Below are 21,512 nucleotides of genomic sequence, written 5' to 3'. Positions count from 1 at the left end.
AAAACAGGATCCAACATTCCGCTGTTTGCAAGAAACACATCTCAACCACAAAGACAGGCATCTACTCAGAGTAAAGGGTTGGGAAAAGGTGTTTCAAGCAAATGGTCCTAAGAAAAAAGCAGGTGTGGCCATACTAATTTCTAACAAAACTAAAATCATTCAGAAGAGATTGAGATGGACACTTTATACTCATAACAGGAACAATTCATCAGGATGAAGTTTCAACCTGAATATCTACGCCCCTAATATAAAACCACCCACTTATGTAAAAGAAATATTACTAAAACTCAAGGCAGACATCAAACCACACACACTAGTAGTAGGAGACTTCAACACACCTCTCTCTACGTGGGATAGGTCAATCAGAGAAAAACCTAATAGAGAATTAAGAGAATTATTGGAGGCAATGAAGCAAATGGACTTAACAGATATCTATAGAACACTCCCCTTAAATAGGAAAGAATATACCTTCTTCTCTGCAGCTCATGGAACCTTCTCGAAAATTGACCACATACTCGGAAGCAAAGGAAACCTCCACAGATACAAAAAAATATCAGTGTCCACCTGTGTCTTATCAGATCACCACGGACTAAAGTTAGAAAGCAACAACAATGCTACCCCCAGAAAGCCGACAAACTCATGGAAACTAAACAGTCAACTACTGAACCACACCTGGGTCAAGGAAGAAATTAAGAAAGAAATTAAAGTCTTCCTTGAATTTAATGAAAATAAAGAGACAACATACTCAAACTTATGGGACATGATGAAAGCAGTGCTAAGAGGAAAGTACATAGCACTAAGTGCCCACTTAAAAAAAACGGAGAAAGCATACATTGGGGACTTAACAACATACCTGAAAGCTCTAGAAAAAAAAGAAGCAGAAGCACACAGGAGGAGTAGAAGACTGGAAATAATCAAAATGAGGGTGGAAATCAACAAAATAGAAACACAGAAAACAGTTCAAAGAATCAATGAAACAAAAAGTTGGTTCTTGGAGAAAATCAACAAGATCGACAAACCCCTATCCAAACTAATTAAACGACAGAGAGAGAACACTCAAATAAATAAGATCAGAAATAAAAAGGGGCACATAACCACAGACAGAGAGGAAATTCAGAGAGTCATTAGATCTTACTACAAAAGCCTGTATGCCACAAAACTGGAAAATGCAAAAGACATGGACATTTTTTTAGATAAGTACCATATACCAAAGCTAAACCAAGACCAGGTGAATGATCTAAATAAACCTGTTAGTCGCGAAGAACTAGAAACTGTTACCAAAAATCTCCCTTCCAAAAAAGCCCAGGACCAGATGGATTCAATGCAGAATTCTACCAGAACTTCCAAGAAGAGCTAATACCTATACTCCTTAATGTATTTCAAAATATAGAAACAGAAGAGTCATTGCCAAATTCCTTTTATGAAGCTACAGTTACCCTGATACCAAAACCACACAAAGACCCAACCAAGAAAGAGAATTACAGGCCAATCTCACTCATGAATATCGACGCAAAAATCCTCAACAAAATGCTGGCAAACCGAATCCAAGAAAACATTAGAAAAATTATCCTTTATGATCAAGTAGGCTTCATCCCAGAGATGCAGGGCTGGTTCAACATACGCAAATCTATCAATGTAATCCACCATTTAAATAAACTGAAAGAAAAAAAAACCATATGATCATTTCATTAGATGCTGAAAAAGCATTCAACAGAATTCAACACCCCTTTATGATAAAGGTCTTGGAGAGATTAGGGATAAAAGGGTCATACCTAAATATAATAAAAGCTATTTACAGCAAGCCGACAGCTAACATTAAATTAAACAGAGAAAAACTCAAAGCCATCCCACTAAAATCAGGAACACGACAAGGATGTCCACTCTCTCCATACCTCTTCAATATAGTGCTTGAAGTTCTAGCAATAGCAATAAGACAACATAAGGGGATCAAGGGGATTGGTATTGGAAAGGAAGAAGTTAAGCTTTCATTATTTGCAGATAATATGATAGTAAACATAAGCGACCCCAAAAACTCTACCAAAGAACTCCTACAGCTGATAAACATCTTGAGTAATGTGGCAGGATAGAAGATCAACTCCAAAAAAATCAGTTGCCTTCCTATAGACTAAGGATAAGGAAGCAGAGAGGGAAATCAGAGAAGCATCACCTTTCACAATAGCCACAAATAGCATAAAATATTTTGGGGTAACTCTGACCAAGAAAGTGAAAAATCTATTTAACAAGAACTTTAAGTCTTTGAAGAAAGAAATTGAAGAGGACACCAGAAAATGGAAGGATCTCCCTTGCTCTTGGATTGGGAGGATCAACATAGTAAAAATGGCAATTCTACCAAAAGCAATCTATAGATTCAATGCAATCCCCATCAAAATCCCATCAAAATTCTTCACAGATCTGGAGAAGACAATAATCAACTTTATATAGAAAAACAAAAAACCCAGGATAGCCAAAACAATCTTATACAATAAAGGATCGTCTGGAGGCATTACCATCCCTGACTTCAAACACTATTACAGAGCTACAGTATTGAAAAAAGCTTGGTATTGGCATAAAAACAGAGAAGTCGACCAATGGAATCGAATAGAAGACCCCTACTTTAACCCACAAACCTATGAACACCTGATTTTCGATAAAGGAGCTAAAAGTATACAATGGAAAAAAGAGAGCATCTTCAACAAATTGTGCTGGCAAAACTGGATGTCAATCTGTAGAAGAATGAAAATAGATCCATATCTATCACCATGCACAAAACTCAAGTCCAAATGGATTAAAGACCTCAATATCAGTCTGAACACACTGAACCTGATAGAAGAGAAAGTGGGAAGTACTCTACAACACATGGGCACAGGAGACCACTTCCTACGTATAACCCCAGCAGCACAGACATTAAGGGCCTCTTGAATAAATGGGACCTCCTGAGACTGAGAAGCTTCTGTAAAGCAATGGACACTGTCACTAAGACAAAAAGACAACCCACTGACTGGGAGAAGATCTTCACCAACCCCGCAACAGACAAAGGTCTGATCTCTAAAATATATAAAGAACTCAAGAGACTAGACCGTAAAAGGCTAATCAACCCAATTATAAAATGGGGCACTGAGCTGAACAGAGAATTCTCAACAGAAGAAGTTCAAATGGCCAAAAGACACTTAAGGTCATGCTCAACTTCCTTAGTGATCAGGGAAATGCAAATCAAGACAACTTTAAGATATCATCTTACGCCTGTCAGAATGGCTAAAATCAAAAACACCAATGATAGCCTTTGCTGGAGAGGTTGTGGAGGAAGGGGTACACTCATCCATTGCTGGTGGGAATGCAAACTTGTGCAACCACTTTGGAAAGCAGTGTTTTGGTTTCTCAGGAAATTCGGGATCAACCTACCCCTGGACCCAGCAATACCACTCTTGGGAATATACTCAAGAGATGCCCTATCATACAACAAAAGTATATGCTCAACTATGTTCATTAGCAACATTGTTTGTAATAGCCAGAACCTGGAAAAAACCTAGATGTCCTTCAATTGAAGAATGGCTGAAGAAAGTATGGAATATATACATATTAGAGTACTACTCAGCAGTAAAAAACAAGGGCTTCTTGAATTTTGCATGCAAATGGATGGAAATAGAAAACACTATCCTGAGTGAGGTAAGCCAGACTTAAAAAGAAGAACATGGGATGTACTCTCTCATTTGGTTTTTACCCATAAATAAAGGACATTGAGCCTATAATTCATGATCCTAGAGAAGCTAAATAAGAAGATGAACCCAAAGAAAAACATATAGTCATCCTCCTGAATATTAACCTTCATCGGGCAATGAAAGGAGACAGAGACAGAGACCCTCATTGGAGCACCAGACAGAAATCTCAAGGTCCAAATCAGGAGCAGAAGGAGAGAGAGCATGAGCAAGGAACTCAGAACCACGAGGGGTGCACCCACACACTGAGACAATGGGGATGTTCTATCGGGAACCCACTAAGGCCAGCTGGCCTGGGTCTGAAAAAACATGGGATAAAACTGGACTCACTGAACATAGCGGACAAAGAGGACTACTGAGAACTCAAGAACAATGACAATGGGTTTTTGATCCTACTGCACGTACTGGCTTTGTGGGAGCCTAGGCAGTTTGGATGCTCACCTTACTAGACCTGGATGGAGGTGGGTGGTCCTTGGACTTCCCACAGGGCAGGGAACCCTGATTGCTCTTTGGGCTGACGAGGGAAGGGGACTTGATTGGGGAAGGGGGAGGGAAATGGGAGGCGGTGGCGGGGAGGAGGCAGAAATCTTAAATAAATAAATAAATAAATAAATAAATAAATAAATAGAACATGCTGTGGTTTCCAACGTTCTTTGTTTCATACCCAGTAAATAATCTCATGTAAACACTTCCACAGTGGAACTGCTTTTCAAAGCATGAATCTCTGATGTTGGGCCATGCTCACTCACACGTGGCTTTACTCTCTTTGAGGTAAAACATATGTTTCTGCATCAGCAAGTGTGTAATTAATTTATGTCCTTCACGAAGACTATAAACATTGAATACTTTATTAGTAAAATGAAAGAAAGAAAAACTGAAGAGCAAAGAAATTTCGAGAATCCCAAGGACCTGCAAGGGGGAGAGATCAGCAAACTTGCACTGTAAATGAACAGAGGCTTAACATTTTAGGTTTAAAGACCATTAATGTGTTGATTGTAGTGATTCAGTAATTCCATCACAGCCCAAGAAGCAGCTGTGGTTTTCAAACACAGATGATAATAGTTTCATTCTAATAATGAAATGAAATAAAGCAGAACAGAATATAATCTGCAAGAATAAAATTTACAGTAGATAGCATTGACCTGTGGATCGTTGCTTATCAACCCATACTATGCAGGCCTAACTCTATAATGATAAGGATTTTACTACTCATGTTTACAGAGATACTAACTATAAGAAGCCAAATTACCTTCGGTTATTTTCACTCTCCTTGAATGCCATTCACTGTCCACCTACGTGAGTGGACAATGCCACTATCAGAAGACAGGTTATTAAATAAAAAAAATTATGATACAAGGCCTGGGATACCTCCCTGTAAGTTAATGGTCAGGGAGGACCCAATAGTCTTCAAAACAACACAGGCTATTGCTGTTAACTTTGGTTACCCACCATAAGTATGTGGTAAATTTTTATGGCTGAAGATGCATTACATTTGGGCTGAAGGACACAGAGACATCTGCTGTGGAGTAATCCTGTACACTGCAAAGATGTGTTGTTCTCGTTATCAATAAAAAAGCTGATTGGCTGATAGCTAGGCAGGATTTGAGGGGCAGAGAGAATGCTGAGAAGAAGAAGGGAGGAGTCTGAAGATGGAAAGATCATAGATGAGGTAAGTGAGCCTCAGGGCAGCCCACAGATTAACAGAAATAGGTTAATTTAAGTTAAGAACTAGCTAAAAGAAAAAACAAGCCTAAGCTATCGGCTGAGCATTTAATAATTAATATTAAGTCTCAGTGTGATTATTCGGGAGGCGACTGATGGGACAGAGCTGGCCTGTCCCGACAAAAAAAACCTCTGACTTCAGACATCGATCTCAAAATGATTGGGAAAGTCCTCTCTGACAGTTAGCTTTCATAGTACTAGAGTATTGTGCAGGCTGTTTGGGGAGAAAATATATCAATGGTCGTACCAGTGCTGGTCCCTGTATGCTGCAGTACTAACCTTACAGGCAAGATATGCCTATTGATATAATAGCGACGTGACTGTTAGGGGAACCTAGATTGGATTGGAGACCTCCTCATTTGGAGAAATTTTCACATCTGGTACTCTAGTGATGGTCAAAAGGCCACTGCTGAGCAGACTGTAGGCCCGATGGTAGAGCCTCCTATTGTCATTTTGCTAAGTGGCCATAGTGTTCAATTGCCTTCTACCTTTCTAGATATACTTGGACTGCTCTCAGCCTTGGTCAGAGAAGCCTTTTTGTTATTGCTGCTGCACACACACACACACACACACACACACACACACACACACACACAATTTAAAACAAAATAAAAAAAAAAGTCTTTTTAAAATGGAGATACCAAAGTTCTTCCCAGCCCTGTCTCTCACTGATTCCTCACTCCTTAAATACACTTGGGTAGAACAGACCCACAAAATAGTAATAGATCCGAAAGGAAACTGTGGTGGTTTGAATGAAGATGACCCTCATAGGGTCGTTTATTTGAATATTGGTCCCCAGTTATTGGAACTATTGGGACAGAATTGGAAAATGTGGCCCTGTTGGGCATGGTGTCTCAGTGGGCACAGGCTTTGAGGTTTCAAAAGACTCACAAGTGTGTTTTTCTGCCTCATGGTTGTGGATGAGGATGTGAACTCTCAACTGTTCCTTTACTTCGCCATCATGGACTTCAACCTTCTGTAACCGTAAGTCAACTTAAATGTTTTTATTTATTAGTTCCTGTGGTCATGGTGTTTTAGCACAGTAACAGAAAAGCAGCTAAACAGAGGCTAGAACTGCACTGAAGATCAGAGTTCCCAGTTCAGATTTTAAGTACTATGTTAGCTGAAAACATGTCTAGCTGGGTGCCAGTAGTGCATGCCTTTAATCCCAGCACTTGGGAAACAGAGACAGGCAGATCTCTGTGAGTTTGAGGTCAGCCTGGTCTACAGAATCAGTTCCAGGACAGGGTCCAAAGCTACACAGAGAAACCCTGTCAAGAAGAAGGAGGAGGCCGGGCAGTGGTGGCGCACGCCTTTAATCCCAGCACTCGGGAGGCAGAGGCAGGCGGATCTCTGTGAGTTCGAGACCAGCCTGGTCTACAAGAGCTAGTTCCAGGACAGGCTCCAAAACCACAGAGAAACCCTGTCTCGAAAAACCAAAAAAAAAAAGAAGAAGGAGGAGGAGAAGAAGAAGGAGGAGGAAGAGGAGGAGGAGGAGGAGAAGAAGAAGAAGAAGAGAAAGAAAGAAAGAAAGAAAGAAAGAGAAAAGACTTATAAAGCACATAAGACAATTCACATAAAACTTGTCCTCAAGACAATGAAGTATAGCAGGAAGGAGGAGATCAGGAAGGAGGAGAGCAGGAAGGAGGAGAGCAGGCTAATATTTGGGGCTGTGAACTTCCAGACATAGGTCCTTGGATCTGACATAGTCACAATAAATATGTTTCATCTCAGACTCAATTGCCAAGAATTTTGTGATATGTCTTGGTTTCAGAAGAACTGTCGACAAGCTTGTAGTGAGTCTTTTGATGTTCTTCTGGATATAAGAATCAAGTCAGAAAATTTAACTGGTCATGTCAGGTATCATTTATCAATATATAAACCATCCTTAGTTGCCTTCAGGGCAAAATTGAATTTAAAACTACATTTCAAATGATGAGTTCACTGCCCTTATCACCAAGATACAACCCCAGATTTCTAGATAGCCCCAGGGATGGACAGAATTGTCTCAGTCTAAATGTAAAATCATCCTGTCCTATACAAGTTATAGTAAGATAATTGCCTGCTAAAACCACACATCATGGGGGTGAATTACAAAATCCACATTCTCAAAAAAAGTATTATAAAAATGTGATCCAACATTGCCTTAATAGAAGCTAAGACAGGGACAACAGAAAATATCAGCTAGCAGCATCCTTGAGATGACCCAGATATTAGAATTGAAATTGCAGGTTTTAAGTGGTTATTTTAACTAGTCTTAATAATGTATAATTAATTGGGGGTGCGCAGTGCCTGCTCCTTCTGCAGAAGATTGGGATTCTGTAAGTTTGAGGTCAGCCTGGTCTACAAAGATAGTCAGACCAGCCATGATTACATAATGAGACCTTGTCTCAAAATAAACAAGTAAATAAATACCTGAAAAAAATTAACAACTGAAGAGCCGGGCAGTGGTGGAGCACACCTTTAATCCCAACACTCGGGATGCAGAGGCAAGTGGATTTCTGTGAGTTTGAGGCCAGCCTGGTCTACAAGAACTAGTTCCAGGACAGGCTCCAAAGCTGCAAAGAAACCCTGTCTTGAAAAAAAAAAGTCATCAAAACCTTGATGACTAATTCAGAATGCTGTACATTTCTTCAAGTGTTTTTCAGCCATTTGAGTTTACTCTGTTGAGAATTCACTGTTCAGATCCATAACCCATTTTTAAATTGAGTTATTTGTTTTCTTGCTATCTAATTCATTGAGTTCTTTCTATATTTTTTGATATTGGCTCTCTACCAGATGTGTAACTGAAATTTTTCCCATTCTGTAAGTTGCCAGTTTGTCCAACTGATAGTGTTCTTTGCTTTACAGAAGCTTTTCCGTTTCATGAGAATCCATTTATTAATTGCTGATCTTAGTGCCTGGGCTTAAAATGTTCTGTTTATAAGCTTTTCCTGTGCTATGGAGTTTGAAAGACTTTGAGGCACCTTAGCACTACTGCAGCCCCCTTCCTGGGAACCAGGCCCTTAGCATTAGGAGGCACCTTAGCATTACTGCACCCCCCTTCCTGGGAACCAGGACCCTGGTAACCAACCAAGTATGCACTGAAGCTTTGAATACTTTCCATCCCCATTGTAGTCTTTCTTCAAGAGACCCGGACTCTGGAACTGGGGCGAGACAACCTGCAGGTGTTCCTCCTTGTTCAATAGACCCGGACCCTGGAACTGGGGTGAGACGACCTGCAGGTGCTCCTCCTTGTAATCGCCATAACATTGATCAAGTAGAGTTAGCTCACCATTGAATGAACTAGTCAAAATAGTTGACAAATGATTTTTGGACTTTCCCTTTGATTCTGTACTACCCCCTCCCTGATTTTGTGGTTTTTCCTTTAAAAGAGCTTGTAATAGACAAAGCAGGCATCCTTCTCCTCTCGAGGCTGAGGGACCTCTGCCGTGGCAGAATAAAAATTCCTCTTGATATTGCATCAACCGTGCTGAGAGTGTCTCTTGAAGCGACCTCCTCCTTGGTGGGGCTTTAGGGCCCAACAAGTTCAAAACTATATACCCATTTTCTCTTCCATCAGATTTGGTGTATCTAGTCTCATGTTGTGGTCTTTAATCCATTACAGTTGAATTTTGTGCAGGCTGAAAAATATGAATCTATTTTCATTCTTCTACATACAGACATATAATTTGAAGAAAACCATTTGCTGAAGATAAGTCTTTTTTTTTTCCAGTGTGTATTATAGCTTCTTTTTTAAGAAACGAGTCAGCTGTCTATAGGTGTATAAATTTATGTCTGTGACTTCAATTTTATTCCATTGGTCAGTGTATCTGCTTTTGCACCAATTCCATGCTGTTTTTATTACTACAGCTCTGTAGTACAATTTGAGGTTGGGAATGGTGAGACCTCCATCAGCTTATTTATTGCTCAGGATTGCTTTAGCTATCCTGGGTTTTTTGCTTGTTTTTTTTTTTTTGTTTTTGTTTTTTTTTTGTTTTGTTTTGTTTTGGTGTGTGTGAATGTGTGTGTGTGTGTGTGTTTCCATATGAAACTGAAGATTCTCCTTTCAAGATCTGTGAAGAATTGTTTTGGAATTTTGATGGGGATTCCAATCAATCTGTAGATTGATTTTGTAAGATGACCATATTTTTTTTTTCAAGACAGGGTTTCTCTGTGTAACAGTCCTAGCTGCTCTGGAACTAGCTCTTGTAGACCAGCCTGGCCTTGAACTCACAGAGATCCACCTGTCTCTGCCTCCCAGGCGCTGGAATTAAATATTGCCTTTTAAAATATTGAAGACACAAGAGGATAGTGGGAGGGAAGAAGGAAAGGAAAATATTGAGTGTTGTCCCCTATATATGAAGCTGAGACAACTCCCTGCCCACACACATTATTGTATACACATAGAAGATATGAAATTCAAAGAAAGGCTACTTTGTACCAGTGGCTGGAGGAGTGGGGGAAGTAGCACCATGTGTGGATTAAGTTAAGGGTGCTGGTTAGTTTGTGTTAACTGGATACAAACTAGAGTCACCTGGGAAGAGGGTCCTTCAACTGAGGCATTGTCTCCATTAGCTTGGCCTGTAGGCAAGTCTTGGGGGGAGCATTTTTTTTATTAATGATTAATGTGGGAGGGTCCAGCCCACTTTGAGTAAGGTCTACTTCCAGGCTGGTGGTCCTGGGGAAATAAGAAAGCCAGCTGAGTAAATCATAGAGAGGAAACAAATAAGCTGTGTGCCATCATGGCTTCTGCTTCAGTTCTTTTTTGTTTTGTTTTGTTTTTTTGTTTTCCGACACAGGGTTTTTGTGTAGCTTTGGAGCCTGTCCTGGAAACAGCTCTTATAAATCAGGCTGGCATCAAACTCATAGAGATCTGCCTGCTTCTGCCTCCCGAGTGCTGGGATTAAAGGCATGTGCCACCACCACCCAACCTGCTTCAGTTCTTACTTCCAGGATCCTGCCTTGAGATCCTGTCCTGACTTAGTGATGGATTGTAAACCATGAGCCAAATAAAGACTTTCCTTCATAAGTTTGTTTTTACCAGATACCAAACTAGAATGATAAGCAAATGAAAATGCCATACAACCTGTCACCTTCTTCTTCTTCTTCTTCTTCTTCTTCTTCTTCTTCTTCTTCTTCTTCTTCTTCTCCTTCTCCTTCTCCTTCTCCTTCTCCTTCTCCTTCTTCTCCTCCTCCTCCTCCTCCTCCTCCTCCTCTTCCTCCTCCTCCTTCTTCTTTTCTTCTTTTTAAATAAATCTTCTTTGAGAGTTCCAGGATAGGCTCCAAAGATGCAGAGAAACCCTGTCTCAAAAAAACATAAATAAATAAATAAATTTTCATTTGTTTATTATGCATATAGTGCTCTACCTGCACATATGCTTGGGTGCCAAAAGAGGGCACCAGATCTTATTACAGATGGCTCCTGAGTCTTAACTGATAAAATAAAAAGATAGAGACTTAGTTTAAAAACAACAATAACTAACCTATACCTGATTTGACTTAAAACCTACTTCATGAGATGGGACCCAAACACAACATTGCTTGGGTGACCAAGATAGTCCAGGGACTTAAGGTAAAGCCAAATACTACTGTTCTACTAAAAGTATGTAACAATAATGTGATTCCTAATGACATTGTGCTATACCCATAGCTCACGGCCTTGCTCAGCCATGTCCAGAGTAGTTTTCTCCTGCAGGAGATGGGGACAAATGCAGAGACCCACATCTAGACAATATGCAGAGAGAGACTTTGGAACACTCAGTTCTAAATGGAATGTTCCATGAAATCATTTCTCTTGGGGCTCAAGGAACTCTGCTGAAGAGGAGTGGGTCATAAAGAATTTGACAACCAGAAAGGAATAACAACACCAAGGAAACAAGGCCCTCTAAATCAAGAGAATTGATGTATGTCTGGATCCACTGAGATCAAGACACACAGGGCCTGCATGGGCCTGCACCAGATGGGGTCCTAGGCTGAAAGCTGAAGTGGACACATGCCCTGATTCCTAACCCAGAGGTTATCCCCAGTTGATAACCACTTGTAAATTTTTTTTTTTTTTTTTTGCTTTTTCGAGACAGGGTTTCTCTGTGGCTTTGGAGCCTACCCTGGAACTAGCTTTGTAGACCAGGCTGGTCTCGAACTCACAGAGATCCGCCTGCCTCTGCCTCCCAAGTGCTGGGATTAAAGGCGTGCGCCACCATCGCCCGGCAACCACTTGTAAATTAAAATATATTTTTTCCCAAGAGAGTCTCAAAGGGAAAATCTTAAAGGTAGGCTGCATGCCCAGCAGTAGATGGCCAACAGAAAACCAATTCAAAGACATCTTTGAAGTTTCCTTATCTCATAATGTCATCTCCAAATTTTTTTAAATCTTTAATAAAAAATTTAAGTTTAATTTATATGCCCCCCTTCTTTCTTTTGCCCTACAGGTCTTTTGTGTATATTATAGCTTCTGCTTTAGTGTTTTTATGGGATTCCCAAGTGTACAAATGAGTGGTTCTCTGATTTTCATGTCTTCTCTTGAACTCTTTTCCTCTGTTTTGTTCAATTCCAATATGTTAGTTTTTGTTTCATCTTTTTTATTTTATTTTATCATTGTCCCTTAGGAGCCTATTCATTCTGAGAGACAGAAAGGAGGTAGATCTGGGTGGGAGGAGGGAAGAACTTGGTGTAGAGGCAGGGGAAACCATAAACAAAATATATTATGTGAGAAATAATCTATTTTTCTTATTTTCAATAAGAGGGAAATTTTTGTTTTAATTTTTATTTACATGTATATGTGTTGTTTCTGTGCAGGTGCCCATGTAAGCTAGAAGAGGACATTGGGTCCCTGGAGCTGGTATTTAGTGGTATTATAGGCAGATTTGTTTGTTGCTTGTTTGCTTGTGTGTTTGTTTCAGGAAGTTTTGAGCTGCTTGACACAAGTCTTGAGAACTGAATTTGGGTCCACTGGAGGATCAGAAAATGCTCTTAATGACTGGCCTATCTCTATGATCCCAATAAAAATAAATCTTAAACCGGGCAGTGGTGGCGCATGCCTTTAATCCCAGCACTCGGGAGGCAGAGGCAGGTGGATCTCTGTGAGTTCGAGGCCAGCCTGGTCTACAAGAGCTAGTTCCAGGACAGGCTTTAAAGCTACAGAGAAACCCTGTCTCGAAAAACCAAAAATAAATAAATAAATAAATAAAAATAAATCTTAAAAAAATGTTGCCAGGCATGGTGGTGCATGCTTATCGTCCTAGAACTCAGATGGCAGAGGCAGGCAGATGTGAGTCCGAGGCCAGCCTGTTCTACAAAGAGAGTTCCAGGACAATCAGAGAGACACAGAGAGACCTTGTCTCAAAAAAAAAAAAAAGAAAGAAAGAAAAACAACAACAAAAAGTCACACACACACACACAAACAAGAGGAAAACATTTTCAGTTGGACCCAATGGTTTGGTAAATTATAATTTCTTTGGCATGATTCTAGGAATTCTTAAATTTCCTCCTTGCTGCCCACTAGTCACTGTTCAGTCTCCAATCATTGGGCAGTTTCTCTCTCTGTTGATTTCTATTTTGATCTGATATGATATAAGGATTTTTTTTTGTCAAAGCTTGTTTTGTGGCTTATAGTGTGATCTATTTTAGAGAAGGTCTCATGGGCTTCCAAGAAAGATGTAATTCTGTATCTATTGGATGGAATGTTCTATTAATATCTTTTGAGTCTGTTTTATCTGTGTAGCAGTTTGACTCTAGTTTTTAGTTTCGATAGCCCATCTGAAGACGAGATTGATCAAGCCAGTCAATACTACAATATGGATAGAAACGACTCCATCCCTCAGTGTCCAGCTTCAGGTAGTGATGGATGCTGAGGGAAGGAGAGTCAGGTTTCTGCCCACAGTAGACTGCACACTTTCTAGTGCATATGCCTGTGCACATAGAAGCAGCATTAACTGTACTCAGTAGGTTACAAAAGAAGATGGCGATGAAGACTCGAATTCACAGAGACCCACCTGCCTCTACCTCCGCAGCACTTAAAGTAAAGATGTGCTCCACCACGCCTGACTCCGATTAATTAATAGATAAAATTAAGCACCATCAGGGCATATCAACTGGCCTTTGTCCTTTCTTCTGGGGGCCAGCCATGAGGTTTCTTATAGGTAGCTGGAGGTTTCTCAGCTGCTCTCAGCCAGGACAGGCCCAACTCTGCGCTTGTTTTTATTCTTATTTAACTCTATTTTCTGTGTTGTTTATCTATGGCCCTAGAGTTCAGTATTAAATAAGAACTATGAAGGAATATTTACTAACTACTTGATTTCCCAAGACTTTCCTATCCATCATGATCATCAGAAAAAAAATCAAAACCAGGGGCTGGAGAGATGGCTCAGAGGTTAAGAGCATTGCCTGCTCTTCCAAAGGTCCTGAGTTCAATTCCCAACAACCACATGGTGGCTCACAACCATCTGTAATAGGGTCTGGTGCCCTCTTCTGGCCTGCAGGCATACACACAGACAGAATATTGTATACATAATAAATAAATATTTAAAAAAAATCAAAGTCAGTATGATAAAGTCAAATGCTACAAAAATTATAGTAGAAAAGAGGAAAAATGAGGCAAACTCACAATGTGTGTGTGTGTGTGCTCGCTCGCATGCGTGCGAGCGTGCGTGTAGGAATAAAGGCTGCCCAATAATGAAAACAACATGTATACAAAATTGAATGGATGTATAAAGGGGAATATAAAATAAGAACATAAAGGTTTTGTTGTTTTGTTTTGTTTTAGTGCTGGAGGAAGGCCAGATGTAGGCTTCCCAGCTGAACTTGGGGAGTCTTGTCTTAGCCATTCGGTTTGGTCAAGTATTTGAGCTGATGGGTCTGTCTTGTCCTTAGTGGCTTCCTGTCTTTGCTTACCTAGAGCCCCTGTTGGCTTTGCAGTTCATAGGGCCGGCCAAGCCGGTTCTGTCACTTTCCAGGGACACTCCAATCTTTGCCACCTGGTGGGCTTGCATTCTAGCTGAGGGCGGACCTCCCCCCTACACACACACCAATTGCACCAAGAGTGCAGAAACCAGCCACATTAAGAGGACCTGGCTTTGTATCTTCCAGTCTTGAGTACCAACTGGGTTTGGCCTTTAGAGCCTGGCGGCTGTGGAACGATAGGTGGCGCCAGAGATCGACCCATTGTCATACGCAGGGCTGTTTTCAGAAACTGCGACGTGCTCTCCGTCACCAGGGCTGAGGTGATAAGTTTCTCCGTGCCCTTCACTGCCTGAGCCACGCCTTCTTTTCCCACAACTCTCTCCTGGGGCTGTCTCTCACCCTGGGGCAATGAGGGTTCGGTGGCTTACCTTTATTCGGTGGCTCAGCTTGTTTTCATTAATAGTTTTTCTCTCAAGATTGCAGCTGATCACGGTCCTCTTTGTCACACAGTGTGGCAAAGTGAGATTCTTCTCTACTGCTCTGCCAGGTGAATTATTGCTTCACCAAAACATGTTCTGTGAGGGCTATGGGCTTATGTTGAAGGTAGGAATTGCGTGGAATCCACCAGAAAAGACTGATGCATTGAGAAGATTGCTCCTTCGTGAGTTTAAGCCAATAGGAAGCCTTTGTTAGCCTGAACACTGAGTGTTCAGGATCCTGGTGTAGAACTGAGCTTTTCCAGGGTTGAGCTTTTCAGTACAAAAAGTAAGTTCTTGCAAGAATAGTTAGCAGACTCAGAACTATAGAAGCCAAAACACAAGGTTAGCACATTTAGAGACTTTCCCAGAACTATGGACTTTGATGGATTAGGTCTTTGCTTTCATTTTGGCAGGTGGTGCTATCTACATGCTGAGTTTTACAGCCTGAATGGTATGACCATCATGGAGTCAGTTGTACTAAGTGCTGGGGGCCTGTTACAGGATTGCCAGTACGTTTTCCGCAACAGTCTTGCCTTCCTTATGAGGCCTCTGCTTTCCCTCCACCCAGCAGGACGCTATGTTGCTGGGGCTGTGTTCAGCTGGGTTACTTCTTTCTCAGTTCTTTTGGCGTGTTTACCTTTGGTTACTCCTGGCTCTCTTCCTATGTCTTTGAAGCAGTCTGTTTCTCTTGCGTCATCTTCTTCTTAACCTGTCAAATGCATGGCAGCGTGTTTTTTTTGTTGTTGTTGTTTTGTTTTGTTTTGTTTTTTGAGATCTCACGCAGAAGTCTAGGTTTTCAGTATCTTTACCCAAACATGGAACTCCAAGCAACACATGGCTGCAGACCCGTAATCCCAGCACTTGGGAGTTTGAAGCAGGAGGATTGCTTCTAGAGTTCAAGACCAACCTTGGCTATGTGAGACCCTGTCTCAAAATAAAACAATTTTATAAACATACACAAACAAACATCAACTTGGAAGGCTAACTGCAGAAAATCTACCTTCTGAGGGTGACCACTGGGGAAGATAATTTGAGTCTGAAGAAGTTTGGGAAGTTTTTAAATAAAACTCATACTTTAAGGTGGGGTTTATTATAAGCTCAGATACTGTGTCATAATGGATGGCAGGAACTGCCAACAGACTAGAAAGTAGTCACTGGAGGCTAGAGAGATAGTTAAGAACTGAATTTGGTTTCCAGCACCCATATGATGGCGCACAACTGCCTATAACTCCACCTCCAAGGGATCCAATGCCTTCTCCTGGCTTCCAAGGACTCCTGCACACACATGGCACACAAACACATACATACACAAATAATAAAGATAAACCAATTTTAAAAGTCACAAGAGTCTTGAGGCCGTACGAATCCTGCTACAGTAATTTTGGACTTAATTTTATGTCAATAACAAATCGTAACTAATTTACTACCCATTATCAGTTGTTATCGGTAAGTAAACTGAAGCTTTTCCTGAGCACCCAGTAGGGTGGGTTTTCAGCTTTGGTCATCGTACCCTTTCTGGCTGAAATATTATTAATGCATTTATAATCACTATGATACAGGATTTTTAAAGGAATAATTGTGTGGTTTTACGTTTATAATAAATGAAAACTCTGTAAAACAGGGTGCTGCCTATCAAGGCCATGCATGGTATAAAGCCAGGACAGGTCCTTCTTCATGTGTACCAAAGCCAACTCAGACATACAACAGAAAGGCACTTTAACGACCTCAGTAAGTGGGACTATAACCAAGCATTGTAAATATTTCATTTGGGAATTTTTATCTCAGCTGACTCTTAAAGCAATATTAAGTCAGTCTGTCTTTTCTTCTTTTCTCTTTTTTGATTCAATTAAATAGTGGTGTGAATGATTTTGTTCTTGATTTTGTTACATTAACTATACACTTGCTCTCATCCTTAAATTTCTAAAAAAATTGCACACACAAGGATGCTTCCGACACATAAAATCTTCCCTATGCGTTCTACGTCTCCAGAGCACACAGCACAAGGCTGACTCTAAAGTGACAGCAAGCGTCCCACAGAAGAGAGAGCTGTCTTGATAAATTTCTTTTTCCCAGACAGGGCTCCACGATGTGTCTCTGGTTGGTCTGGAACTTGATATGTAGACCAGGCTGGCCCAGAACTAATGGAGGTCTGGTTGCTTCTGCCTCTTGAGCAGTGGAATCAAAGATGACACGTACAAGATGATTCCAGATAATTGAGTAATGTTCGTGTTGTTTAAGCAGAAATGAAATCTTAAGCTATTTTCTCTTTTGTTGGATAATCAATCAGCAGACAAAAGTTTCAGGTAAAGTCCAATTTAGATGCTCTTTCTTCCTCCTCCTCCTCCTTCTCTTCTTCTTCTTCTTCTTTCTTCGAGACAGGGTTTCTCTGTAGCTTTGGAGTCTGTCCTGGAACTAGCTCTTGTAGACCAGACTGGCCTCGAACTCACAGAGATCCACCTGCCTCTGCCTTCCAAGTGCTGAGGCTAAAGGTATGTACCACCACCACCTGGCTTTCTTCCTTCTTTTCTAAGCAAAAAAAAAAAAAAAAAAATAGACTTAGTGAGGGAAAGTCAGGAAAACTCCCAAGAGTGGAAGGGGTTTTTCTCTTCCTTTAAAAGCTACTTTTATTTATTTATTTATTTATTTTGGTTTTTCGAGGCAGGGTTATTTTTAATTGACACATGATAGTTACACAAATGTGTGATGTCTTAATACATGAATACAATGTCTGATGGTCAGAAAATCCAGAAAATTGGATGTTGTTCCTCTTTATATAATTCAGCGATATGCAACATCATCTTAGCTTTGAGTCAGGCATGACAATGTATGCCTGTAATCCCAGCATATGGAAGATCAGAAACTCAAGTTTGTCTTACCTACATAGCTAGTTCAGGGTTAGCCTGAGCTACAGGAGATCTTGTCACTAAGCAAAACTGAAAACTTTTCCTAGCTTTTGCTCCTGAACAATTTATTTTTCCCAGGGGTTTGGAGGTAGACATACTGTTCGTAAGTTTTTATTTCAATTTATTTATTTAGCACATGTAATCATAGGTCCATTCATGCCAGAGTACACACGTGGGGGTCAGAGCACAACTTCCGGGAGTCATCTTTCTCCTTCCACAGTGAGGGTCCTGGGGAGCCAAGTTCAGGAGGTAAAGCTTGGTGGCAAACACTTTTAGCCACTAAGCCATCAACCATTCTTTTAGTCATTGTAGTCTTCACATCTGCAGCTCAGGACCTAATCATAGAGGGAATAGATGCCCTTCCCCTCTGAAAGACAAAACTAGCATTCTTTTTTCTTGTCATTTGTTGATTTTTTCAAAGTTCCCTTAAGAAAACCCAAAGACTTAAGCTTAAGGAGTTCTCCCTGGCATCAGTTTTGTCTTCGGGCCATATGTAAAAATCCTTTCACTGGCATCTAGTACAGTTCCTAAAACATAGTAAATATTCACTGCATTGCTAAATCTAAACATCCTAAAAGATTACCTGAGCTTTATAAAAAAAAAATGATATCAAGCCAGGGGATGGTGGTGCACTTCTTTAATCCCAGCACTCAGGAGGCAGAAGCAAGTAGATCTCCGTGAGTCTAAGGGCAGCCTGGTCTACAGAGCAAGTTCCAGGACAGGCTCCAAAACTAAGAGAAACCTTGTCTCCAAAAACCAGCAAACATTAAATAGATAGCAAGTGGTTTGGCAGCTACATTTTTTTAAATCAGAGTTGCAGTTTGTTAAAAGACCTTTATATGGATTAAGCAAGAGGACAGGGAGAAAGAGAAGGGCTGGGAAGAAGGAGCGTGGATGTGAGCTTCTCTGAGGGAGCCGCCACAGTCCCTTCTTTTGATGTTCATTTCCACTCTGTACAGAAGATGGAGCCAGAGACATATTTATCCGCAGCTAAGCGTCTTTCCCTTTCAACAAAACAAAGCAAAACTAATTCTTCCTTCCATTTATAAATGCTTTTTTTTGGTTTGGTTTCAAAGTCACGTTCACTAAGCGATAAATGGGGACAGCTGAAATTTTACCGAGACAGAGTCAAACGTTGATCTTTACAATGTTTCCAAGGATGACAGGTTGCCAAATAAACGGGCAACAAGGCTTCAGTTACATGAATCCGCTGGAATTAAGAGGTGAGTTGTCGGTTTCAGAAACGTGCAAAAGGATTCTAGTGCGATTTGACTGTGAAGCTGCTACTCAAGGAAATGTGGTTCCCTAATCGTCACAGTAAGATGCACAATTACACATCAGATACACATACAGTAAGATACACACATAGTAAGACACACAATTACACATCAGATACACAGTAAGATACACAATTACACATCAGATACACAGTAAGACACACAATTACGCATCAGATACACACACAGTAAGATGCACACACAGTAAGACACACAATTACACATCAGATACACACACAGTAATACACACAATTACACATCAGATACACACACAGTAAGATGCACACACAGTAAGATACACACACAGTAAGATACACACACAGTAAGATGCACACACAGTAAGATACACACACAGTAAGATACACACACAGTAAGATGCACACACAGTAAGATACACACACAGTAAGATACACACACAGTAAGATGCACACACAGTAAGATACACACACAGTAAGATACACACACAGTAAGATACACGCTCTGACTGGTTGACCAGTTTAGTTAAAGCATTCCTTTATTGCATGCTTTTGAGCTCCAAGTTCATGTTCACTCCTTCCTTGAAGACTAAAAACATTAGCTTATACTGAAATTTGATGCATGCAAAAAAAAGTATTATTGTGATACAGAAGTAAAGAAATCCAAACCAGGCTGGACACTCACCATCATCCCAACACAGGAAGTGAGGGAGGAGGGTCAGGATCTGTTCAGAGAGACTTTAGTCCCAAAACTTAAAACAACTACAAAAAGACTCAGCATCAGATAAAGCTGGGCCCAGAGTAGTGGTGCACACCTTTAAACCAGAATTGAGGAGTCACAGACAGGCGGCGGACCAGCTAGGAGATAGAGATTAAGAGGCGGAGGAAAGGGAGGGAGAGAAGAGAGAAAAAAGATAATGGTATTTGAGAGTCCTAGCAAAGTTATTCTTCCCAATCTTAGATAGCTAGGTCTCAAGCTCACTCACTGGGAGAGAAATTACTTTCACTCTCCTAGTTCCCCAAGCTCCCTCTACTTCAGCACTTCATTTCCTGTAAGGTCTGCATTCACTCTTTTGTTTTCGGTGAATAATTCCCCTTTCAAAGTTAAAGACCTAAAAGGCCTCTGGCTAGAGGTATTCTACTTACAAACAAGCGCCCCCTCCCGCGCCCAGGGCATTCTGAATGCTCTTCTCTTTCTCGCCCTGACTTGCTTTTGTCATTCTTTTTCTTTTTGGGCCTTAGAGGGAATCCACTAGAGCCGTGTGCTTTGTCTTGGAGATTCCCTGCCTACATTGCCTCTCAGAACAAACACTTCAGAACCTGTAGCTTGAAACTATCAATTCTTTTCACTTAATCTAAAATCTTTCAACAATTTTAACCTGAACATCTTAACCCACAGTTGCAATTTTACTAAAGTACCTTTGCCTAGGTATCTCTGCTCTTCATCACAGGATATTCCAAAGTGAAACTATTGTGTCTTCCAGCTGGTGGGTCACTCCCCAACTTCCTTTTTTGGTGTTAGTAATATTTTCCCAGTTAAATTTCCAAGCTCGGTCCCCACCTACTCCTGCCTCTTGTTTTCCCACTGGTGTCTGTCGTCAGGTTCGAACATTTCCACTTCCCTTCTCTTCCGGTTGTCACTACCGTTCCCTTGCTTACCTCTCTTCCATCCCCGCACCCACTGCAATACCCTCGGTAGCAATCTCTGCACCCCGTTTTCGACCTAAGACAGGGTTCCGCCACTGTTCTGAGGCTTGCTTGAAACTCAGTTGACCGTCCTGCTTCACCACTTCCAGGAGGGAGCTCAGAGGGTAAAGGCCAGATTGGGCCACGGAGACACTGCCTCAAAATATGAAAAATAAAAACAAAAAAAAAACCAAATAAGCATAATTATGCTTTAAAAAATCTATTATAAGGTTGTCAACACAACTTGTTTTTCCCCCCTGCAACTAATTCTGAATTGATATTACAGGAATGTTATTGATAAAATCAGTATTGGTAATAATTGCACTTGGCAAATAATTTTATAAAAATAAAGCAAAAAAAAATTTTTTTGAGACAGGGTTTCTCTACATAGCCCTGGCTGTCCAGGAACTTGCTTCGTAAACCAGGCTAGCCTTGAACTCACAAAACTCCACCTGCCTCTGCCTCCAGAGGGAGGGATTAAAGGTGTCCGCCACTACACCCGGCAAACTAATCTTTCTGTAAATTAAATAAAATTTGTTTTTGTAAAGAGGGAAAGAGGAACAGGGAGAGGCTGATTCAAAGACGCTAATTTTTACAAGGGTTGTTCTGTAAGTGTGGTGTGATAAGCATGGGTAAACTGACTACAGATGATGGTGATTTCTTAGAATCGGGATATTTTACCATAGGAAATGATGGAGGTTTCAACAGACAAACGAGCTTATACCAAGTTCAACACCACAAACTTTACACATGCATCAAAATATCACATTGCTCCAACATTACGTACACTTCTTATAGTTAAAGTTATAGTTATCAGTTAAAGATAAATTTAATAAGCTAGGCATAGTGGTGCACACCTTTAATCCCAGTGCTGGGA

General features: G+C 40.7%; 1 protein-coding gene across 1 annotated transcript in view; it reads right to left on the bottom strand.

Moving 5' to 3' along the window:
* Tbc1d32 (TBC1 domain family member 32) overlaps positions 1-14,404 on the bottom strand; it is a 284,344-nt gene extending 269,940 nt beyond the window's left edge. The window contains exon 1 of the mRNA XM_041653588.1: positions 14,307-14,404. Within this exon, the coding sequence (XP_041509522.1) occupies positions 14,307-14,404 (98 nt within the window). The remainder of the gene's footprint in view (positions 1-14,306) is intronic.
* Positions 14,405-21,512: the final 7,108 nt, after the last annotated feature.

The sequence above is a fragment of the Microtus oregoni genome, unplaced genomic scaffold (genome assembly GCF_018167655.1).
Source record: "Microtus oregoni isolate MIOR12 unplaced genomic scaffold, Mior012 000006F_ref0000085, whole genome shotgun sequence".
NCBI classification, from domain to species: Eukaryota; Metazoa; Chordata; class Mammalia; order Rodentia; family Cricetidae; genus Microtus; species Microtus oregoni.
This window is presented reverse-complemented; position numbering and strand designations above follow the sequence as displayed.